This window comes from Dama dama, chromosome 6 (assembly GCF_033118175.1).
Source record: "Dama dama isolate Ldn47 chromosome 6, ASM3311817v1, whole genome shotgun sequence".
NCBI classification, from domain to species: domain Eukaryota; kingdom Metazoa; phylum Chordata; class Mammalia; order Artiodactyla; family Cervidae; genus Dama; species Dama dama.
This window is the reverse complement of record NC_083686.1, coordinates 32,849,944-32,874,954: the sequence shown is the minus strand read 5'-3', so window position 1 is coordinate 32,874,954 and position 25,011 is coordinate 32,849,944. Positions and strand designations below refer to the sequence as shown.

At 37.3% G+C, this 25,011-nt stretch overlaps 1 protein-coding gene across 3 annotated transcripts in view; it reads right to left on the bottom strand.

The window, feature by feature from the left end:
* Window positions 1-25,011, bottom strand: part of CENPC (centromere protein C) — an 82,372-nt gene that overhangs the window by 14,243 nt on the left and 43,118 nt on the right. For all 3 annotated transcript variants that reach the window (XM_061145866.1, XM_061145868.1, XM_061145867.1), the window contains exons 9-13: window positions 22,795-22,986; window positions 18,824-19,088; window positions 11,631-11,774; window positions 10,389-10,471; window positions 1,792-1,851 (exon numbers count right to left, since the gene is read on the bottom strand). In XM_061145866.1, coding sequence (XP_061001849.1) covers window positions 1,792-1,851; window positions 10,389-10,471; window positions 11,631-11,774; window positions 18,824-19,088; window positions 22,795-22,986 — 744 coding nt within the window. The remainder of the gene's footprint in view (window positions 1-1,791; window positions 1,852-10,388; window positions 10,472-11,630; window positions 11,775-18,823; window positions 19,089-22,794; window positions 22,987-25,011) is intronic.

Below are 25,011 nucleotides of genomic sequence, written 5' to 3'. Positions count from 1 at the left end.
AGCTCCTGTCCCATGGAAACCACAGGATAACATGTTGTAATCTGTAGTAATTTGGTACATGGCAACAGAAAATAAGTATACATTATTTAAATTTAACCATATATTGAGAATCATTCCTAACTCTCCCCTCTCTTTGAACCCAGTCCTGATTTATATGCTACTTGGTTAAATAACCTTACATGGCTATTTTCCATGGAGGATGATAATCTTGCAAAATAAATTCAGTTATCAGAAGGAAAGATATCTTGGCTAGTTATAACATGGATTGTAATACATTTCTGAAAGTAGGCTATTTTATTTTTCCAGAGTTACAAAGATGAATAATGCTAGTCTTTTTTTTTTTCCCCTCCTTTATACATAACTGCTGTCTGGAAGCTTTCCTCTATCCTTGAAATTTAAGAATTTTATTCAATTCTGTCTAGAGGTGTATATTCTTCATTAATTTTTACTGGCAGCTGATAAACTCTCTCAAATTGCAGATCAAGTCTATCTTTATTCCAGGAAAGTTTTAAGTAGTATTTTTTCTTTTTTCTGAAAATTCTATTATTTGCATTTTTTTAATATGTTGTCTCCATGTTATTTCCATTGCCTATATTTTCCTCATGGTTTCAATCTTTTCTGTATTTCTGTTCTGATAAATTTCTTCTATGTCAACACCAGCTACTAATTTAGCACTCAATAGTATTCATCTTTATTTATCAGTTCATGTACTGATTTTTTAAACTGAAAAATTATGCTTTAGCAACCAGAAAGCCTTCTGTGATATAACTAAATTTCTGAAAGTACTCATATTTCCTTCATTGTTAAAACTTATTTATCTACAAAGGTTCTGGCTCACTAGAATTTGTCTACTGTTGATTTTTCTCTCTTGTGTTGCTGCAGACCCTCTCAGGGACATTTTTATTTCTCTTTGCCTACTCTGACTCACAGCATATTCCACGCCAAGCAAGTGTGTGTGTGTGTGCACACATGCACTTAGTTGTGTCTGACTCTTTGTGACCTCATGGACTGCAGCCCACCAGGCTCCTCTGTCCATGACATTTTCCAGGCAAGAATACTGGAGTGGGTTGACATTTTCTACTCCAGGGGATCTTCCCAACCGGGAGATAGAAGCTGCATCTTTTGCGTCATCTGCATTGGCAGGTGGATTTTTCACCACTGCACCACCTAGGAAGCTAAGCATTAAACACTGAGAAGTACAGCAGTATCTCTTCACATGGACCCACAAAATACTAACTGACAAGATGTGAGGTTCTGGTGGAAGCACTTAGAGAGAGCTTCATCCTTATAGGTCTCGTCAAGTATAAATGCAGAAGCCTTAAGTATAGGGAGAAAAATAAAAAGCCACTCCAATCCTCCAAACATGAGAGGCTGCATGAATCTTAATCCCCAAGTGGGCCTCTCCATGGGTTCCTTAGCTCCTGGCTTACTTATCCTAGTTACTGTTCTGTTTAGGTGTGAACTGGAGAAAAATCAGAGAAGTTGTCATGGATGCCACTACCCAGAAGTTACATTTTATAGAATTCTCTACCCTAGCTTCTTACATTAGGTAAGATCAGCTCCCTACTACTGAGCAAAGTGTGAGAGGATTACAAGATTTATAAATGGACAATAAAGAAACTCTGTGGCATGTGATGATTTACCATGAAATTAATGAAACAAAATATGAAGTTTTACATTACCTGACAATTAATCCAAATAATATTTCCCTCACTTGAGAAAAAATTAAATTATATTTAGAAACAGAGATTTTATAATAATATGAAAATATTAAGGGAAAAATAATCTTACCTAATTTGTGATGCATTTTGCTCTCTGGTGTTGAATTAGATATTTCTCCTCTTGAATCATCTGTAAATTGCAAAAGAAATATCATGAGCAATGGCTCCTAATTTCATGTTGAGTTCAAGTAGGTACTAGGTCAACTTCAGAATAAATATTAAAAAAAAAAAATTCAACCCAACAATACATTTTACCACTCCCTTTGCTTTCCACTGCTGAGGATAAAAGGCTAATGAAACCAGTATAACACATCTACAGGTTTTGTTACAATGAATATATCTTAAGAGGATAATGGTTACAAGTAACAAAAACAACAGGTTTTAAATTGCTTGTGGACTTCAAGTGACATAAGCCACTGGATGAATAAAAATGCCGGGTGTGATTACGAACAAATGCTGACTTAATAATGCAACCTACGATTCTTAAAGTTCTAAAACAGTGCAAGTGTACCGAATTTAGTTGGCAGGGTGACAATTAGTGTGGCAAACAGCATCTAAACATAGCAGTCATTAATTCTTTTCCTTTATCAACAGGCAAAGTTTAACTGTCTTCTTGAAACTCCACTGGCCTCAGTGAGTTGCTTGACTAATGAATGCAGCAGAAGTGACATTCCGGGGCTTTGAAGGCTAATTCCTCACGAGACATTCAGGTTCCACCTGGATCGCTTAGAACTTCAGTCTGGGGAAAGACAGTCACCATCATGAAGGCTGACTATCCCAAGACTGCCGTGCTGTGAGGAAACCCAAAACAACCATGTGGAAAGGCCATGCAGAGGAAAAGAGATGCTTGGCCAACCCTCAGTTATTTCAGCCATCCCAGGTGAATATCAAATATATAAGTAAATAAGCCACTGTGGACTTCCAGCCCAGTTGATCTTTCAAATGACTCCAGCCCCAGTGGCTTGCATCTAACTATAAATGCATGAAAGAGCCAAAATGAGAATGGCCCACCTAAGTCACCCCACAGAACTATGAGAGATAAATCGTTAAACTAAGGCACTAAAATTTGTATAGTAAGTTATGCAGCAATCTCAAACTATAACACTGAACATACAATGAACCACCTGAGATTTTTAATACAATTTTTATATAGCATACATTTCCTGAAAAGCAGGTCTAAGCTTTCACTTTATTCCCAGGTAAAGAGTAGAAGGCTTCTTTTTGGGGATCATGAAAATGTTCTAATATTTACTGTTTTTTTGCTTCTTTTTTTTTTTGCATGTGTGCTCAGTCATGACCACCTCTTTACAACCCTATGGACTTTAGCCCATCAGGATCCTCTGTCCATGGGATTTCCCAGGCAAGAATACTGGAATGGGTTTCCATTTCCTTCTCTAGGGGAAATTCGTGACCCAGGGATCGAACTCGAATTTCCTGCATCTCCTACATCCACAGGCAGATTCTTTACCACTGAGCCATCAGGGGAGTCCAAATCTACTGTGGTGAGTTATAAGTGACTGAATTATATACACCATAAATGGATTAACTGTATTGTATGTGAAGTATATCTTTTAATAAGGGAGCCTTATCTTAATAAAGCCACAAGGGAAGCCCTATCTTAATAAAGCTATTATCAAAAAGAAAAAAGAAAAATCCAGTCACCCATGTAATTCCCATTAGAACAAGTAGAGAGCTAGTAATTCTCAGGAATTTCCTAAAGCAGTTTGCCTTAGAGGCAGCTATTGGGGCCAAAAAAGGAGCAAAGCAAATGAGCAAAATATACTGAAAATAATGGGAGTCAGGCTTCTCGGTATCTTTGAGAAAGGGTTTATTAAAATGGAAAAGGAAAAGTCAAGCGTGTTGGACTGGAGTTGGAGGTACTGACGTGCATGCGTGTGATACAGACACACCTCAGAGATACTTAAAGTGTGCTTCCAGTGCACACAGGCTTAGTCACTCAGTCCTGTCTGACTCTTTGTGACCCCATGGACTGCAGCCCATCAGGCTCCTCTGTCCATGGGATTCTCCAGGCAAGAGTACTGGAGTGGGTTGCCATTTCCTTCTCCAGGGGATCTTTCCGACAAAGGGATTGGACCCTCATCTCTCGCATCTTCTGCACTGGCATGCAGTTTTTTACCACTGAGCCACTGCAATAAAACAAATCTGGCAATAAAGCAAGTCACATGAATTTTCTGTTTCCCAATACATTATGTTTACACTATTTTTCCCCCAATATTTGTTTCCCAATACACTATATTTGTTTCCCAATACATTATGTTTACACTATAATGTAGTCTGTTAAGTCTGTAAAAGTGTTATGTCTAAAAAAAAAATCAACGCATTTTAAATACCTTATTGCTAAAAAATGCTAACCATCATCCTGAGTCCTCTGTAGGTCAGAACTTTTTACAACAGTAACAAAGACCACTGATCATGGATCACCACAGGAATAATGAAATATCACATGAATTATCAAAACATTACACAGACACTAAGTGAGCAAACGCCACTGGAAAAACGGTGCCAATAGGCTTATGTGATATGGAGCTGCTATAAAACCTCAATTGTAAACAACACAAACCTGTGAAGCACAATAAACAAAGAGCAGTAGAGCCAGGACTGTCTGAATAAACACAGAAATAGATATAGATGCTTATGTATGTACAGTGTACACAGATGCGTGTGTGTATTTATTGCCTGTCTCAGTCCACTGAGAGCCTAGAAGCAGTAATATCCCAGGAACAAGGAGCACACCTAGCTCCCAAATCTAAGTTTCTAAATGTCATCCCTCTACCAGGTTCCTTTGGCAAAATAACTGATTCCAGAGTAGAGACAGGGAAAACAGTCTGGAACATCTTATGCTAAAAAAATAAAAGCATTAAAAAAAAAGATAAAAACATGACAAAAGATCACAAGGACCAGCTGAAAGGATGCTTCCTCCTAGCCAAATCTGGCACAATTTGAGTACCAGAACAAATGATAAAGATTACAACCCACTGAATAAAATAGGAACCTAGCAATAGTCTGTAATAATATAAATAAATGAATAATGAATAAATAAATGTTTAACATGCAAACTAAATAACAGAGAAAGAATTAGGAAAATATAAAATAGTAATTTGGTACCATCATTAGTGAATTCAGGTGAGATTTTTCAAAAGATATGAATACTGGTGTAGAAATTTGAAAAGGACAGGTTATTAAAGTAGTGTCACAATATCATTCCACAAAATACTTACAAATTACCAAAGAGAAAAACCTTATCTGAGTGGAGAAACCTGGAAGACAGTATCTTGAACAGGTGATGAAGATTAAAATCACCAGTAGACGATGGGTCAGCACTGCTGCTGCTGCTAAGTCACTTCAGTCGTGTCCGACTCCGTGCGACCCCATAGACGGCAGCCCACCAGGCTCCCCCGTCCCTGGGATTCTCCAGGCAAGAACACTGGAGTGGGCTGCCATTTCCTTCTCCAATGCATGAAACTGAAAAGTGAAAGTTAAGTTGCTCAGTCGTGTCCGACTCTTCGTGACGCCACGGACTGCAGCCCACCAGGCTCCTCCATCCATGGGATTTTCCAAGCAAGAGTACTCCAGTGGGTTGCCATTGCCTTCTCCGGGGTCATCACTATATACCTCCTAACATGATGCACAAAAGCATCATTTCTGTAGCATTTCTGTCAAATATGCACGGCTCACATCTGATCATGAAGGAGTATTAGAGAGACTCAGTTTGAAGGTCATGCTAAAGAATGAAAAGCCTGTACTCTGTAAAAAGCGTCAAGGTCAGGAAAGAAGAAGCCTAAAGAACTATCCCTTAAGGAAACCAAAGGGACATGAAATCTAAACAACCCATGATCCTAGAATGGATCCTTAACCAGAGAGAAAAAGGAATACTGATTGAACTCCTGATGAAATCTACATGGACTCAATGAAGGAAGACTAGTGTCATGTTAACGGTGACTTCCTGACTTGGATCACTGAAGAGTGATTATGTTCTTGTCTTGTATCATGTCTGCACACTCATACATAAAAATATGTATGTGACTTGCTCCCAAACAGTCCAGAAAAAGACTAAGAAACATATATAAACATTTATGTAGAGGTGACAGAGAGGAAGATGAAACAAATATTATAAAATGTTGACAACTGTGGAATCTGGATGAAGAGGATATGGTATTTGAGTAGATCTGAAATTATTTCCCAAAAAAGTGTAAGAGAAAAAGAAAAAAGAGAGAGAGACAATTCCAGAATTTCAAAGACTAACAAAGTCTATTAAGCATGAAAATGAAAGAAACAGGTTATCTACAAAGGAAAAAAGAAGGCTGGTTTAAAGTATCTACTCATAAGAATTAGTTATCATGAGGGAAAAAGAGCAATAGCCAAATAGCTTAAAGGAAAAAAGATTGACTCAAGACTTTCACTATTTCACTAGTTGTTGATTGTATTAAAAAAAGAAAATTTCTGAGTGCTTGCTTGCTAGCACATGTGAGACTGTCTACCAACTTTACAAAGAAGTAACAAAGCTTATCTATTAAACATTTATTAGAGGAAAAAAATACTAACAGAAAAAAAGTTAAGTAAAAGGAAGAATGAAAATATAAGAAACAACAAACCAAAAGAAAGTAGGGAATCATAATGTTAATATTAAACAAAAAACAAAAAGACTACAAAGTAAAAAACATGATCAAGACGGCAAATTTGAGCAAAACAAGTACATTCCATATGCAAATTTATATACTCAGTAACAGCACTGAAATGTACATAGCAATGACTGCAGGAAGTACCAGAGACAGACAGACCATTGCAAAGGAACGATTTTAACTCTGGCAGTCCTTAGTAGACATCACAAATGGTAAGGATACAAAGAATTAAAGTAATATAAAACATAGAATGTCCATATTTAAGATCCTGTTGTTTTCCGCCCTAATCTGCCCCTTCTCTAGTGGTCTCCAAATCAAGAAATGATGTCATTTTTTCAGGGGTCCAGGCCCCAAAATTTAAAATTCTTTGTCCTTGACACCTCACTTTCTTTTACACCCTACGTCCCATCCCTCAGGAAATCACGTTGACTCTACCACCAAAAATACCTAAAATCTTAATTCTGCTCTCTCCACCTTTCACTGCTACCACCCTAGTCCAAGTTACCACCTCACTCAGGAATTACAAGTCTCACGAACTGGTCTTCCTGCTTTCAACTTTACACCTGACTCCTTGAACTCATTAGTCCACCTATTAGTCCAACTCATGTAGTCTACAGCAGCCACAATGATTGTTTATAGGTTAGTCATGTCTCTCCTCTGCTCAAAATCCTCCAATGGCTTCCCTAACCGCGTCGTAAAGCCCAAAACCTTGTAAGTAGTCTTTAACATTGTAGAAGATCTTTCATTCTTGTTCCCTCTGTAACATCATCTCCTACTACTCTCTCCTTTCGTTCTCTTCCTCCTCCCCCTCCTTCCCAGCCTCCTTGGTGTTTTTCAATCAGAACTGAGTCTTCACCACATCAAAACCTTTGGCCTCATCTTCTATCTGCATGGAGCACTATTTCCCCATTCAGTTCAGTTCAGTCGCTCAGTCGTGTCCGACTCTGCGACCCCATGAATCGCAGCATACCAGGCCTCCCTGTCCATCACCAACTCCCAGAGTTTACTCAAACTCATGCCCATCGAGTCAGTGATGCCAGCTATCTCATCCTGTCATCCCCTTCTCCTCCTGCCCCCAATCCCTCCCAGCATCAGGGTCTTTTCCAATGAGTCAACTCTTCGCATCAGGTGGCCAAAGTATTGGAGTTTCAGCTTCAGCATCAGTCCTTCCAATGAACACCCAGGACTGATCTCCTTTAGGATGGACTGGTTCGATCTCCTTGCAGTCCAAGGGACTCTCAAGAATCTTCTCCAACACCACAGTTCAAAAGCATCAATTTTTCGGCACTCAGCTTCCCTCACAGTCCAACTCTCACATCCATACATGACCATTGGAAAAACCATAACCTTGACCAGATGGACCTTTGTTGGCAAAGTAATGTCTCTGCTTTTTAATATGCTATCTAGGTTGGTCATAACTTTCCATCCAAGAAGTAAGCGTCTTTTAATTTCATGGCTGCAATCACCATCTGCAGTGATTTTGGAGCCCAAAAAAATAAAGTCTGACACTGTTTCCACTGTCTCCCCATCTATTTGCCATGAAATGATGGGACCAGATGCCATGATTTTAGTTTTCTGAATGTTGAGCTTTAAGCCAACTTTTTCACTCTCCTCTTTCACTTTCATCAAGAGGCTTTTTAGTTCCTCTTCACTTTCTGCCATAAGGGTGGTGTCATCTGCATATGTGAGGTTATTGATACTTCTCCCGGCAATCTTGATTCCTGCTTGCGCTTCTTCCAGCCCAGCGTTTCTTATGATGTACTCTGCATATAAGTTAAATAAGCAGGGTGACAATATACAGCCTTGACGTACTCCTTTTCCTATTTGGAGCCAGTCTGTTGTTCCATGTCTAGTTCTAACTATTGCTTCCTGACCTGCATACAGGTTTCTCAAGAGGTAGGTCAGGTGGTCTGGTATTCCCAAGCTGCATAATTTGACTTCTCACCTCTCTCATATCTCTGCTCAAATTATCACTTCTTCAGTAAGACTTTTTCTGCCCATCTACCTACAAATCTAACTCCTATTTTCTACCCTAAAAATCTGTACTTTATTTTCTTACTCTCAATATCCCAACAAACCACAAATTTGGATATTTTTTCCCTATAGAAGAATGTAAAGTATTCCATAATATTCCATAAATATATAAGAATTTCAAATATTTAATATTCAAAGTATACTAAAATATATATTCACTTGCATTAACAATGAGTATATATACATATTTTAATCCATATCTGTACACAAAAAGGGTCTTCCCAGGTGGCGCTAGTGGTAAAGAACCTTCCTGCCAATTCAGGAGACCTAACAGATGAGGGTTCAATCCCTAGGTTGGGAAGATACCCTGGGAGAGGGCATGGCAACCCACTCCAGTATTCTTGCCTGGAGAATCCACAGACAGAGAAGCCTAGTGGGCTACAGTCCAAAGAGTCACAAAGAGACACAACTGAAAAGACTTAGCACACATGCATGTACACAAAAAGTAGTATTATCTTTTGTAAGCATCCACAGAAGAATTATGAAATTATTCCATGAGTTATGTGTTCTAAGTATATTCAAAGAATTAATAATACAGGCCAAAGTTATCTAGAACAATGAATCAAAGCTAGAAACTATAAACAAAAAAACAAAACAAAGCACAACTTCTCAGGATAATAGTGAACACTGCATATTTAACATATACCAGTATTAAAACTAAGCAGAGGACTTCCCTGGTGACCCAGTGGTTCAGAATCTGCATTCCTAGGCAGGGGATGCAGGTTCAAGCACTGGTCAGAGATCTAAGATCCCACATACTGTGAAGCAACAAGCCTGCACACCCCAACTATTGAGCCCGTGGGCCACAACTAGAGATCATGTGCCACAACAAAAGATCGCCAATGACTCAATGAAGACCCCACATGCCGCAATTAAGACTCGACAAAGCCAAATAAAATAATATATTAAAAAAAGAAACTAAGCAAAGAATGTATATTCATCTTTGTATCAATTCATATGATGAGAATTGGTACCACCATTTTATAAATAAGAAAGCTGAAGCTAAGAACAATTAAAAACCTTACTCAAGATAACATAGCTAAGTGGTAAAGCTAGACTCACTTCCAGGTTCCTGACTATGGAGACCACGCTCTTGATTAATGTACTCTTTTAAAAAAACATTTGGGTCAAAGAAAAATCACCACTGAAATTTAGAATATACAATAGTAAAAATACTCTATTTAAAAAAAAAATTTTAACTAAAACTATACTCCAGAAAATTCAAACTCTTTACCAAATAAAAAGTAGAAAAATAAATATAAAAAGCATTCCACTTAGTAGAGAAAAATAATAAGAGTTAATCTAAACAGAGGGAGAAAAAACTATTTAAAAGGAAAAAGAATTAGTGAATTAGGAAAGAAAAAAATGTATAAAAGATCATATGTCAAGCACATTCTTTAGGGGCATAAAAATTATAAAACTCTCTATAAAGAGGCATTTTTAAAACTTCAACATTTAGCTTCAGTGATCATCAATATATGGCGAATCTTGCTTCATTTATACTCTTATCAGCCTGACATTTTAAAATACTGGAGTAGGCACCTTAAATGCCAATTATATTATTATGTCCTACTTCAAAGAAAGGACTGTCACTCATCTTACTCCTTCTCTTTATCTTTCCCTCCCTCCCTCTCGCACCCAGTTGTAAGGTCTTACAAATCTCTAACCATAAAATAAGGCTCTTAAGGGTAGGCACTCAATACATTTATGCCATAAAAATGTCAGTGGTGACAATTTAAATGAAACACAGCACAGGGACTTCCCTGGTGGTTGGTGGCTAAGAGTCCGGCTTAAAATGCAAGGGGCCCAGCTTCAATCCCTGGTCGGGGAACTAGATCCCACATGCTGCAGCTAAGTGTTCACATGCTGCAGCTAAGACCCGGTTCAGCCAAATAAATAAATAAAACAAAAGATATTAAAAAAAAAGCATACCTTACTCCAATTTCCATAATGCTATAAAAATCAAGACAGTAGAAAATAAATCATAACTTACTCAAATTTTCCTGAACTACATTATCATCCACATCTGAATTATTCTTTCCAGACGTTAAATAATTCTTGAGCCGAAAAGGTCCACTTAAGAAAAAAAGGAAAACCACAAAATTTGTGCTTTTGTAATATATCTATTTAACATATCTATCTTTACGGTCATTTTTCTCCTAAAACTGCCAAAGATTTTTTTCTTATAAAACCAGTAATTATGTTATAGGACATTAAGAATATACCTACTTGATTCATAAAACAAAAGTCTAAAAATCTACAATTTAAACCCACATTTGATTTAAACACAATACCACTGAATTTTACAACCTTTAAACTAACTCATGAGTCACAGTTACACATTTAAGTTAACTCAATAACACACTTTGATAAAAATCAAATCAGTAAAAAAAAAAAAAAAAAATCAAATCAGTAGAAATAAATCAGCTTAATTTTTTAAAAAACTACCAGCAAAAACAAGTAATTTAAAATTGTTCAGAGATGACTTGGTTTATCCCAGTCCTAGATCCTTGTCCATCCTGAGCCCAGGACAGGCCTAGTAGTCAAGGGCTCTCAAACAGTAAAGAAATCTTAGTTATCCCTTTAAAGTCTGAAAATCTGCTATAATTTACCATTCCTTCATTTTGAAAAAGGGTTTATGACTTCAGATATTATGAGAGTAGGGTAATTTGGTTTACTTGCTGAGTATGCTCTCTTTAAACATACACCCAACAAATTCTTAGATAATGCTTCTTTCAAAAGGTACAGCCCAATTCTAACTCCCTTCTGAGTATGATATAGACTGAGTGACTTGTTTCTAAACAGAATAAAATCCAAGACTTCAAAGACTAGGTCATTAAAAGACTATGACCTCTGTCAGAGTCACACTTTGACTTGGATCATCTGCTTTGTGGGAAGCCAGCTGCCTTACTGAATACCCCAGTGGAGACAGTCACGTGACAAAGAAACTCTGGCCTCCAGCTAATAACCTGTGAGCAAGCCGCTTCATAAGTGGATCCCCTATGCTCTAACCAGGACTGCAAACTAGACAGATATCTTGATTGCTATACCTCATAAGAATCCCTGAGCCAGAACTAGCCTGCTAAGTCACTCTCAGATTTCTACCACAGAAACTGTGAAACAATGTTTGCAAGGCACTAACAAAATTAAAATGAACCTTTGGGAGTAATTTGTTACAGTCAGTGGGTAACAAATACAGTGAGTAAATCCCATTATCCTTAGGACACATGCATACCTTCCTTCCAAAACTGAAGTCTCAGGCTCTCCAGAATCCAAGTTAGACTTTGCTGGTGTCGTGCATGTATATCCACTCATTTGAGACTTTCGATGAACATTTTGTGCAGCCATACTATCTTGGTTCTCTGAGTTTCCTGTATCTCTATGAAAATGAAAAGTCTGTAATTGTTCACATTTCTTCAAAAATTAGTTCTTCCAGAAACATAACACAGGTGGGTAGACAATACAATACTGACAAATATCAGATAATCTTGTTCAGGTCCTAAAACTTAACAACTAGTCCAGGAAGGAAATCTGATTTTAGAATCTACTGAAAGTTTTAATTTAAAAAATTCTGATAAAAGAAATGATAGAGAACTGACCTAACCAAGATAGAAGTGACTAACTGGGAGTAATTACCTACAGGCAGCTTATGATGTAGGAAAGTGAAAGTCGCTCAGGGGTGTCCAACTCTTTGCAAACCCATGTCCATGGAATTCTCCAGGCCAGAATACTGGAGTGGGAAGCCTTTTCCTTCTCCAGGGGATCCTCCCAACCCAGGGGTCAAAAGCTGGTCTCCCGCACTGCAGGCGGATTCTTCACCAGTTGAGCCACAAGGGAAGCCCAAGAATACTGAAGTGGGTGGCCTATCCCTTCTCCAGAGGATCTTCCCGAGCCACGAATTCTGGGGTCTCCTGCACTGCAGGTGGGTTCTTTACCAACCGAGCTATCAGGGAGTTAACCTATCACAGTTTTTGTTGAAAATCCTTAAAGAACTGAAATTTGTTTTCTTTGATATCTCTACCCAGCCTCCTGACAAACAGTACTGTTCAGAGGAACATAGGCTCACCTCTTTGGTAGCTGCCAACTAGTTAGCTTACTGCAAATATATGCAAACAAGATACATTATTCCAAGATGGTATAATTCTCTTCTCTCACATCTCCCTTACAAATCCCATGTTTTGTTTCTTGACTCAGTCTACCAGCTTATTCTTATCATTTGTGGGGATAAAACTGCAACATAACTAAACAGCATGCAAACTTCTAAGTATTCTTTGATAATTTATTTCTGGAGTTTCTAGTCTCCCTCTAGGTCCTATCATCAGTCAAAACAAAACAAAAGGATTGTTAGAGAATACTATAAACAACTGTATACCAACAAATTAGATAACCAGAGTGGAATGGACAAATTCCTAGAAACACAAAAACTGCCAACACTGATTCAAGAAAAAAATAATCAATTTCAAAAGACTTAATTAGAGAATAAATCAGTAGAAAGAAAATTGCCCAGATGATTTCACCACTGAATTCTACCACCATTCAAAGACTTAACAGGACTTCTTCACAAACTCTTCCAAAAAATAGAAAAGCACTTCCCAACTCATTTTATGAAGTCAGTGTTATCCAGATACCAAAACTGCACAAAGACATCACAAGAAAACTACAGACCAAAAGAAAACAAAACCCCTCAACAAAATACTAGCAACATAAAAACAGAATTATGTATCATGATCAAATAGGATTTAAACCAGAGATACATGTTTGGTTTAAGCCAAAAACCAATTAATGTAGTACATTTTATCAATAATAAAAAAAAAAGTATCACATGGCCACCTCAGTATACAGATGCCAAAAAAAAAGCATTTGACAAAACACATTTTTTCACTATAAAAAACACTCAACAAACTAGGAATAAAAAAGAACTTCCTCAATCTGATAAAAGGACATTTACAAAAACCCCACATATTGAATAGTGAAAGACTGGATGCATTCCTGCTGAGATTAAGAACAAGACAAAGAAGTCTACCATGCCACTCTTACTGAGCCCAGTATTAAAGACTTTAGCCAGAGCTATAATGCAAGAGAAAGCATCCGGATTGGAAAACAAAAGTAAAACTATCACTGTTCACAAATGACATTCATGATCTTTTACTTAGAAAGTCCTACAAAATCTATTTTTAAAAGCTATCAGAACTAATACATGAGTTCAACAAGATTGCAGGATAAAGATCAACATAAAAATATCAATTGTATTTCTATACATTTGCACTGATCAATACAAAAGTAATATTGAAAGAGCAATTCCATTCACAACAGCATCAAAAGGGATACTTAGGAATGAAATTAACAACAGAAAATATAAAACTCATATTACAAAAACATTGTTGAGAGAAATTAAAAAAGATCTAGCTAATAGGAAAAACAAACCTGTTCATCGATCAATAGACACTATTAAGAGAGCAATAATCCTTAAACCAACAGATTCAAAGCAATCCATATCAGAATTCTGACATCTTTGCAGAAATTGACATGCTGATTCTAAAACTTATATGGAAATGCAAGACTCAGAATAGCCAAAATATTCCTAAAAAAAGAAAACTCACACTTCCCGATTTCAAAACTTACCTCTAACCAATGGTTATCAAGACAGTGTGGTTCTAGAACAACTGCTATGTAGACAAAAGAATAAAATTGAAAATTCAGAAATAAGCCCATACATCTATGGTCAGTTGATCTACAAAAAGGGTTCTAAGACTATTCAATGGGGGGAAAGTTCTTTTCAACAAACAGTTATGGGAGAACTGAATAGTCTCATGCAGAAGAACAGGGCTGGACTCTTTACAGCATATACAAAACTTAACTCAAACTGGATCAGAGAATTAAATTTAAGAGCTAAAACTACAAAACTCTTAGGAAAAAACATAGGGGTAAATCTTCATGAACTTGAATTGGACAAAGAATTTGTAGACACGACACCAAAATACCAACAGCAACAAAAGCAACCAGACAAAATAGATAAATGGGACTTTATCAAAATTAAAAACTTTTGTGCTTCTGGTAGTAGGAAAGCTTGTGTGTGTGTGTGTGTGTGTGTGTGTGTGTGTGTGTGTGTGTGTGTGTGTGTGTGTGTGTATAATATATATATTTTAGAAAATTGATGAATGGGACTTTATCAAAATTAAAAACTTTTGTGCTTCTGGTAGTAGGAAAGCTTGTGTGTGTGTGTGTGTGTGTGTGTGTGTGTGTGTGTGTGTGTGTGTGTGTGTGTGTGTGTGTGTGTGTGTGTATAATATATATATTTTAGAAAATTGATGAATTTTTGCCAAACCAAAAAAATTTATGACATTTTGATTCCACTTGTTTGACTTAGTATGAATAGAATGCTAGATTTCTAATTTATATTCACTCAAAACTTTGATACAGTTCCATGTATTTTGACATCTAGTATTACTGCTACAAGTCTAGAAAATTTATTATGTTAAAAGTACAGATTTTGTTCAAATTCACAAAATTTTATGCCACTGCCCATTGTTTGTTTTCATATGTTATTCAAGGCTACACACTGTATTTAATTGCACTGAGTAGCTTCAGCTGTATGCAACAAATTCTGTTAAAATCTCTTTTCATTTTTATTCTATTACAAATATTTCCTAGCTTTCCTTGTTATGGCCTTTTAGATACACTCATCATTTAAAAGTGGCCATTTAATTTCCAAATACACGCGATTCTGTCTAAAGTATGAATGAATGAAAGTCGCTCAGCTGTGTCTGACTCTTTGCGATCCCATGGACTATACAGTCCATGGAATTTTCCAAGCCAGAATACTGGAGTAGGTAGCCTTTCCCTTCTCCAGGGGATCTTCTCAACCCAAGGATCAAACCCAGGTCTCCTGCACTGCAGGCGGATTCTTTACCAGCTGAGCCACAAGGGAAACCCACAAGGGAAGGGAAGTTTAAAGTATCCTTAACATTAATTTCTCATTTTTATACTAATTTCCCATTCAAATGCTTTCTCCTCTGCAATCACCCTCTGTGTTTTTTCAGTCTAACTTTATTGAGGCTTTCAAGGGCTAAGTTGAAGATCTCTCTTGGTAAATGTCACACTGTACTTGTGACATCATACTTGAAGATATGTGGGTTATTATCAAGTATCTTTTGATATTGATTTCTAACATAATTCCACAGGAATAAAAGAACAGACTGTAAGATTTCAATAACTTCAGACCATGAAATTTTTGCACTTTGTTTTACATTCCTGGATATGTTCCTGTGTCTTCTAGTTTACAGCCTATAGGAACTTGAATAAAATTTGTATCCTGCTGTTGTGTCAAAATTGTATAAATCTTAATTATGTTGAATTGGTTCACAGTGGTTTTCAGGTCTACTATATCCTCCTAGTTCTCTGTATACTCATTCTATTAATTTTTGAGTTTTTATTGAAATGCCAACTAAAAATCTTAATTTATCTATTTAAAAAAATTGTAATATATAGTGGAACTACATGTAACCTTGTTCTATACTTTCTAAGTTTTCTGTAAATGTGCTAGCATACTTCCATAAATTAAAAAATAAAAATTAAAAAGAAGAAAACAACTTTCATCCTTCAAAGAACACCATCAAGAAAATGAGACAACCCAAAGAATGAGAGATTATCAAATATCACTTATTTGAAAAGAGACTTATATCTGGAATAAGGACCTCTCAAGACAATTCAATTTAAAAAAAAAGACAATCCAATTAAAAATCTGCAAAGGATCTTAGTCTCCACAGAATGAAAATAAAAATCACAATGAGATACAACTTCATACCAATTAGGATGGCTAGAATCAAAAAGCCAACAAATGTTGACAAGGATGTGGAGTCACTGAAGTCAACTGCTGACAGGAACATAAAATAGTGCAGATGCTTTGGAAAATGATCCTGCAGTTCCTCAAAGGATTAATGTAAAGTCATCATGTGACTCAGGCTTCTCTAGTGGCTCAGTAGTAAAGAACACGCCTGCAAGGCAGAAGACGTGAGTTCAATCCCTGGGTCGGGAAGATCCCCTGGAGAAGTAAATGACACCTCACTCCAGTATTCTTGCTTTCTTGATGGTGTTCTTTGAAGCACATTCTGTTATATTTTGATTATCCATTCATCCACTGCTGAACATCTGGGAAACTACCTTTTGACTATTATGAATAATGCTGATAAAAACATCTGTGTACAAGTAAAATTGCTGAGACATATGCTTATTGTTGTTTAGTTGCTAAGTCATGTCTGACTCTTTTGTGACCCCAGGCATTGTAGCCCACCAGGCTCCTCTGTCCACAGGATTTCCCACTTTATGACATGCAAAATATCAAGACAATTACGTGTTTGGTCATCTACACATAGTAAGTAGACTATACAAATGTCTCAAAGATCTTCCTTTCTATGAATCCAGATACCCAACAGGTTTCCTAAGCAGATATTGTAATAACTATCAACTTTGGATGTTTCTAAATAGTCCCGTTATGTGTAAGATAGGGATACTAGATCAAATTCAGAAACTCAACATAAAAACTTTATTTTTATACCTCATTATTTCTCTCAACCCATAGCTAAGGCTTACCTGCTTTGTTTAATAAAACAGTGATTTATTATCATTAAAACTGTTTATTATTATTAACACATTCAAGTAAAAACAACTGGGCTAATAAAAGACCTAGATACATTTATTTAAGTGGGCCTTCCTTACATGTAAAAAGAGCTAATACCTATCCTCTCAACCTCTCAAGATTCGTAACAAAAACCAAATAATATAAAGAATAGAAAAGAAAGTGAAAGTGAAGTCGGTCAGTCATGTCCAACTCTTTGCGACCCCATGGACTAATGTAGCCCACCAGGCTCCTCCATCCATGGGATTCTCCAGGCAAGAATACTGGAGTGGGTTGCCATTTCCTTCTCCAGGGGATCTTCCCGACCCAGGGATCGAACCCAGGTCTCCCACATTGCAGGCAGACGCTTTAACCTCCGAGCCACCAGGGAAGCCCTGATATAAAGAATAAGCTACTATAAATATGGAAGTCTGACATAAGACAGAGGGAGCACTGCAAATCATTGGGGGCAAACGTACAACTCAGTGAACTACTTATAGACAGTATGCACCATAACACCATACAGTAATGTATTTTAGAGTATTCTATCATGTATTCACTACATCCCCAGCACCTGCAATTTCTCATACATAATATGCATTAAGTATTTTTTGAATGAATGAATAAGCCAATGCCATATCAAAAAGCAAAAATGCCTAAGAGCAGTATTTACTAGGTTGTCAGGATTGATGAGAATTCATTGAAAGCATCTAGTGAACACTTGATAACAATTAGCACTAAAATATGTTAGCTATTATCATCTTATAGGAAAAGAATTAATGCATTCCCAATTACTAAAATTATATTAATCTCACTTCAAAAAAAGCAACTTGGACTTCCCTAGTGGTCCAGTGATTAAGAATCAGTCTGCCAAAGCAGGGGACAGGTTCAATCCCTGATCTGAGAAGACTCCACACGATGCAGGACAACTAAGACCTTGCAGCAGAACTACTGAGCCTGCGTTGCAGAACCCAAGAGCCACAACTGCCGAAGCCTGCTCACCCTGGACGAGGTGCTCTGCAACAAGAGAAGCCACCACAATGAGACATCTGTGCACGGCAACTGGAGAGTAGTTGTCCCTGCTTGCCGCAACTAGAAAAAGTCCACACACAGAACTAAAGACCCACCACAGACAAAAATTAATTAATTAATTAAACAAAATAAAAAAGAAAGCAACTCAAACGATACACTGAAAAACACCAGGGGACTTCCCTGGTGGTCCAGCGGTTAAGAATCCAACTTGCACTGCAGGGGATGTGGGTTCAATCCCTGGTTGCAGCACTAATATCCCACATCTTGCAGAGTAACTAAGCCCAAGCACCATAGCTCTGAGCCCACGCACCACACCTAGAAAGTCTGTGTATCACAACTTTGACACAAAGGAGACATGACAAAACATCTCCTGTGCCACAACTAAGACACAATGCAGCCAAATAAATAAATTTTTTAAAAAATTTAATTAAGATGATAAATTTTGTTATATGTTTTTATCACAATTTAAAAAAAGGGATTGTTGGGTGACAATAACACCTACCTTATTAAATTTATCACCATACCTCTTGTGCTATATATTATCCCCCATTTTAATAAGAGTAAACAAATTTAGAGTACTATTTAGCCTGGGGATCCACCCAGCTAATGGCACACCATGGATTTACTACCAGGTCTGTCAGACTGTATACTCCTTTATGCTAATATTGCTTTCTATAAATGATTAAATAACAGAGACATTTATTAAGTGTCAAACAAAAATAATTACTTTGTGCATATAAGAGACATTACCCAAAAAAACAAACAAAAAAAAGAGACATTACCCAGAAGGATTAGGATTTTTCTTCTTAGCCAGGTTTGCTTCATTGCTTCCCAATGACTCATTCTGGGAACCACCAGAATCTTTAGCACATAAAACCTTCTGTGCTCCTGAGCTGCCTTCATTAGCTCTCTTCTGCTTTTTAAATGGAACAGCTTTTTTTCCAATATTCTTAGATGATTGGTTCGGTTTTTCAGCAGGTGGTTTTTGTCTACTGTTATAATACACTGACAGTTCATTTCTTACTGAAGAATTGCTAGAAAAAGGACCTACAGGATTAAATGATAACATAAAGTGAGTATACGTTTGATTATCTGGCGCACTAAAATATCAATATTATTTATATTTTTCATGTAAACATATGCATGCACCCCAATTTCATAGTAATCTACATCTGTTTTCAAGTTAAATTCATAAACTATTCAGCTCTTCACTTTATAGATTGTTGTTGTTGTTAGTCACTAAGTCGTGTCTGACTCTTTCCCAAGATCAGGGTCTTTTCCAATGAGTTGGCTCATCAGGTGGCCAAAGTACTAGAACTTCAACTTTAGCATCAGTGAATATTCGAGGTTGATTTCCTTTAGAATTGACTGGCTTGATCTGCTTGCAATTTACAGATACATGGACAAAATCTTTTAAATTGATCACAAGTTTTCAAAACCATCCTCTCTGGCTCTGCCCACATTCTTAACATTCTGGTATATCCCCAAGGTCCCAGTTTCATCTTCTCAGTCTCCGTGCACTTTTTTGAAGGATCTATCTATACATAACTTTAATTACTATCTATATTCTGATATAATGATTATCTACATGCTGATATCTATAACATTGACCTACCACTCTCCCCCAAATCTGCCACTCTAGTTTTATTTCCTATCTTAATGAAAAGTGTCACTATCTCATATATATGAGTCATATGAGACTCCTGCCCTCAACCACAAGGAATCCTAAATCCGGTCACTCTACTTTCTTGTAATGCTTCTCAAATCCTCTTCTTTTAAGCTCTGCTACCTGTCATTAGCAGGCACCTTTATCATTTCTTATCTGGATCATTAAAACAGCCTCTAAACTGATATCCTTTCTCTACCCTTGCATTCTTCGATCCATCCTTTACACCATTTTAAGAATCATCCTTAGAAAACACAAAATGAATCACTACAATCTGGTTAAAATTTTTTAGTGATTACCCATAGCTTAAGGATTAAGTTCAAATATGTTTAAGTCTAATTTATTACTACATCTAAGTGCTTTTTCATTAAGCGTAACTCAACACTCTTCTCCAAATAGACAAATCAAAAAAAGGCAGCAGTACTGAACTATTTGCCTTTTTCCAAAGCACTGATCTTAAACAGTAGTCCCTAGACCAAAAAATCAGCATTACCTGGGAATCTGTTTGAAATGCAAATTCTCAGGCCTTAGCTCAGACCTACTAAATCAAAATTTTTAGAGTAAGATACTGTAATTTGTGTTTTAACAACTCCCCCAGATAATTTTGACAAAACAATTTTAAAAGGTTGAACTCTCAGCACCAAATCTCTACACGATACTTCTGCTTCAAACATTCCGTCCTCTTTCCTCCCCACAGCCAATCACTGAGCTTGCTCCTAATCATCCCATCTTCAGGAAGCCCAAGGCTAAATTAAGCAGCTCTTCTCGGTCCTTTGATAATGTCTATCATACATCTTGATACATGCGAAGAGCCAACTCATTGGAAAAGACCCCACTGCTGCGAAAGAAGGCAGGAGGAGAAGGAGGCAGAGTATGAAATGGTTGGATGGCATCATCAACTCAACGGAGACAAGTTTGAGCAAACTCGGGGAGACAGGGAAGGACAGGGAAGCCTGATATGCTGCAGTCCACGGGGTCACAAAGAGTCAGACACGAATGAGTGACTGAACAACAACATACAGCTCATTGTTTACTTACCACTCTCTTACAGCAGACTGACAATCATTTAGACCAAGACCTATCTTTATATTCCTAATGTCTAACAGCAGGGGCAGGACTGTGGTAAAGCAAGAATAGCCTAGGGTGGTAAATAATTTTTCCCAGTTTTATTGATATACAACTGACAGATATCAGTTATATATCAATATATAACTGACATATATCATAACTGACTATGCAGGTTTAAGGTGCAAAACACAATAATCTTATATAGTATATACTGCAAAATAATTATCAGAGAGTACATCTTAAAAGTTCTCATAAAGAAAAAAATAAAAATTCTAACTAGGGTATAAAATTTAAGAAGGTGTTTACTCCAAGTTGGGCTTCCCTGATAGCTCAGTTGGTAAAGAATCTGCCTGCAATGCGGGATACCTGGGTTCATTCCCTGGGTTGGGAAGATCCCCTGGAGAAGGGAAAGGCTACCCACTTCTGTATTCTGGCCTGGAGAATTTCATGGACTGTATAGTCCATGGGGTCACAAAGAGTCCGACACAATTGAGTGACTTTCACTTCACTTTACTCCAAGTCAGTCACACAGCCCTAAGAGCAAGTGTCTTCTTAAATTTCCCATTCTAGGTTGCTCATTTGCCTCACTGAGTCCTGGGCCCAGGCTAACACCATTCCTGCCTCACCATGGGCACACAATAAATGTTTCTTACGAACACTACAGGCAGATCAAGAGTAAAGAAATATGGGTTCTGTTGTTTCAAATTCTAGCACAAAGGTCTCTGACCTTAAGGGGAACTTATGCTGCTTTTCTATGCTTCAGACTTGGTTTGTTCTTCCATCCGATGAAGGAGTTTGGATCAGGTGATCTGTAAGCATTCCTCCACTTTTGTGACTACCTACTTGATCCCAACATGTCTCAGGACTAATACATGTTTCAAGTCTTTTTTGGTAAATTATGGAGCTCAAGCATGCTTATCCCAGCTTTGTAAGATTTTTATTAGTCCATATAATTACACGTTCATTTAACATAGTACAGTTTCCAGCAACGTGGGGCAAAAAGATGAGTTCTCCAAAGTAGTAACAGTAGTATTTAACATTTTAATACTAAATATATGCCATTTAATATTTATAATTTAATGAGGTTAGAAGTAATGGTAGTCACATTTTAAAGAGTAAGAAACTAAACAAAGTAATCTACTCAAAGTTTACCTTCAACATTTATCCTCCCACCATCAACCCCACCAACCTACTTCTAAGTGTTGCCACATACTCTGCCTTTACCTTTTCACATGATAATGTCTTTGCTTCAATCTAGAGCTAACCCTTTTATTCTGGGGTAGCCCACACCCATTCCTTGCCTATACAAGGGCTGTGATCCTGTACCTTTTCACACAGTCGTTTTAAAAAGCAGATGAGCTGATATAATATCTTGCATATTAAAAAAGAGAGAGAGACCATCTCTTGACCCATCTGCCATACCCCTTTATTTTACTGTCTCTTTGGTCTCACTTCCAAACTCCCTTGAATCCACCTCAAACAGAGACCTTTGGTCTCATCATTCTACAAAAATCAATTTTATCAAGGTGATAACAACCCCCCAAAATCACACTGTCAATTCTTTTTTTTTTTTTTTTTTTATTATTATTTTTTTTTTCCAGTGGGTTTTGTCATACATTGATATGAATCAGCCATGGATTTACATGTATTCCCAATCCCGATCCCCCCTCCCCACACTGTCAATTCTTAGCTCTCATCTAATTCATGCCATGAGCAGTATTTAAAATAGTTCCTCACCTCATCCATATATCTATACTGCTGGTCTTCCTTCTGTAGAATATAAGTCATATAACAGCAGCAATGTTTCATTTTTGGTTTTATTTTTCCACAGCTGTGTCCCTATACCTAGAATACTGTATATGATAAAGCTTCATGAATATCTATAATTAATTGATTTAATATTTCTATTGATGATCCAATTTAATTTTTTCCTCATGAGATTTTTCTCAAGCGAACAGGAATGTAAATCAAACACAGAGCCTCTGATAGAATGAATATGATTTAAATAAAAATACTTACTCTGCTCTGATTTTACCACCCACCAATTAGATGGGCGTCTAGAAATTCTTCGACTTCTTGTGACAGTTGAAGTTAATTCTTCAGGTTCAATTTTGTTCTTCTTGGATCCACTTGAAAAATGCTTCTTTTTGCATTCCTTATCTTTTTTCTGTTTCTTTTTGTGAGGAACATTGGTGTTACCTTTCTTGCTTCCTAAAATAAAGAATAAAAATAAAAATCTACTGAACCAAAGAATATTCAGAAAACCACAGCCAATTAAAAAAACAAACAAAAAATGCCTCTCAATTATAGAAACTTCTTAAATTTATCCTATGGACTTCTTTTTTCTTCTATTTTTTTAAAGTCACACATTCTCAAAATCTACAACTTCCTCTCAGCTAAATGCAAACTTTGCACATTGCTTGATAAGCAACATGTACTCCTGAGTCAAAAAGAAAAGTATAGTATGTAAAGGAAAAACGAAATATATGACTCCTTCCACTACTTAAGAAAGTCCCATGTAAGAAAAGGTTAACCACTGCTTTTCTGTTTTAAAATAATTCATGACTTTAGTCAATCTAATTTATGAAAGAGAATACTTAAAGGAAGTTTTCAATAAAGTTATATTTTCTACCTGAAGGAAAAAAGAACCTTTCTTTGAATAGAATTTAAAGAGGAAAAAGAATTTAAAACAAGAATGAATATGGAAAGTAACAAAAAGTTAAAGGTGTCAATAGCAGTTTCATTTTACTACAAAAGCAGGTAGATAAGAAAAGATCTAACAAAAGGGACAGATGAATTGTAGTTTTGTTCTTGAGACTGACAACCAGGAAGAAGGGGAAATCAGAAATATAGGCTATTTGAATACAAATATTGCATCTATAACAAAATGTGTACAACCACCAACATGAGTTTAACAATGGAAAATTCTTTTTTCAGAAAGAGAATTAAAACATTAGATGTTATATAATGAAAAATTTTCTTGACCACCAAGTCAATCAAGAAACCTGCATTTTTAAGTTTCTGACACAAATATTTCTATGAGATCCAAAGAACTTAAAATCATTATCAAATAGGAAACTCATATAGTAAATAAACTGCGTAAAAGTATATAAGCAGGGGAAGTGGCCATATGGCAGAGTAGGAAGATCCTGAGCTCACCTCCTCCCACAGGCATACTAAAATTACAACTACTATTTACAGAGCAAATATTGATGAGAACAATTTGAAGTCTAGCAGAAAAGACCTTCTACAACTAAAGACATGAAGAGCCACAAGACAGGCAGGAAAGGAAGAGACAAGAGACAACGAAGACCCACGGTGGGAAACCTACACAGAAGAATAATTAACAATTGCATGGCTCTCCTCAGGGAGCCACATGGTGTGAGTCCCACGCTGGGCTCCCCTGTGTAGGATTCCTGCACCAGGAAGACAAGCCCCCTAAAGTCTGACTTTGAAGGCTAGTGAGGCTTACTTTCAGGAGAATCTGAGGGCTATAGTAAATACAGATGCCACTCTTAATAGGCAAAGGCATTGTAATTAAAATGGCAAAATCTCAAACACTCCAAGGCCCAAGGCAGAAGTAGCAGTTCGGAAGGAGCCTGGGTCAAAACTACTTGCTGATCTCGGAGAGCCTCCCAGAGAGACATGTAGTAAGTGGAGCTCACTGGGGACCCAGATGCTGGTTGCAGTCATTGTTCTACCACAAGGATACTGCTGTCGGCAACCACAATTTTGGAATCTTCTATCTAGATTACTAGAGATTCCCAGTGGTCAGTGGTAAAGAAACCGCTTGCCAATGCAGGAGACGTGGGTTAGATCCCTGGGACAGACAGATCCCCTGGAGAAGGAAATGGCAACCAGTATTGGCAACTCCAGTATTCTTGCCTGGGAAATCCCATGGGCAGAGGAGCCTGCAGGGCTGTAGTCCACAGGCTCACAAAACAGTCAGATACGACACAGCGACCATTAATAAAACAGCAGCATCTAGCTTACTAATGCCAGGATCCCCTCCACCCACCAGGAGGTCAGCATCAGTCCTGAGACAACCCAGGCCAAGAAGCCAACCTAGGTGGGACCCAGCCCTACTTATCAATGGGCCAGGACTAGCCTCTGGACCCCTGGAACCCCACGACCAACCATCAGGATCAGTCCTACCCACCATCAGTCTGACACCAGCTCCAGGAATCCCAGGGCCTTGTAGCCAGAAATCCCAGGATCCAGCTCTGCCCACCATTC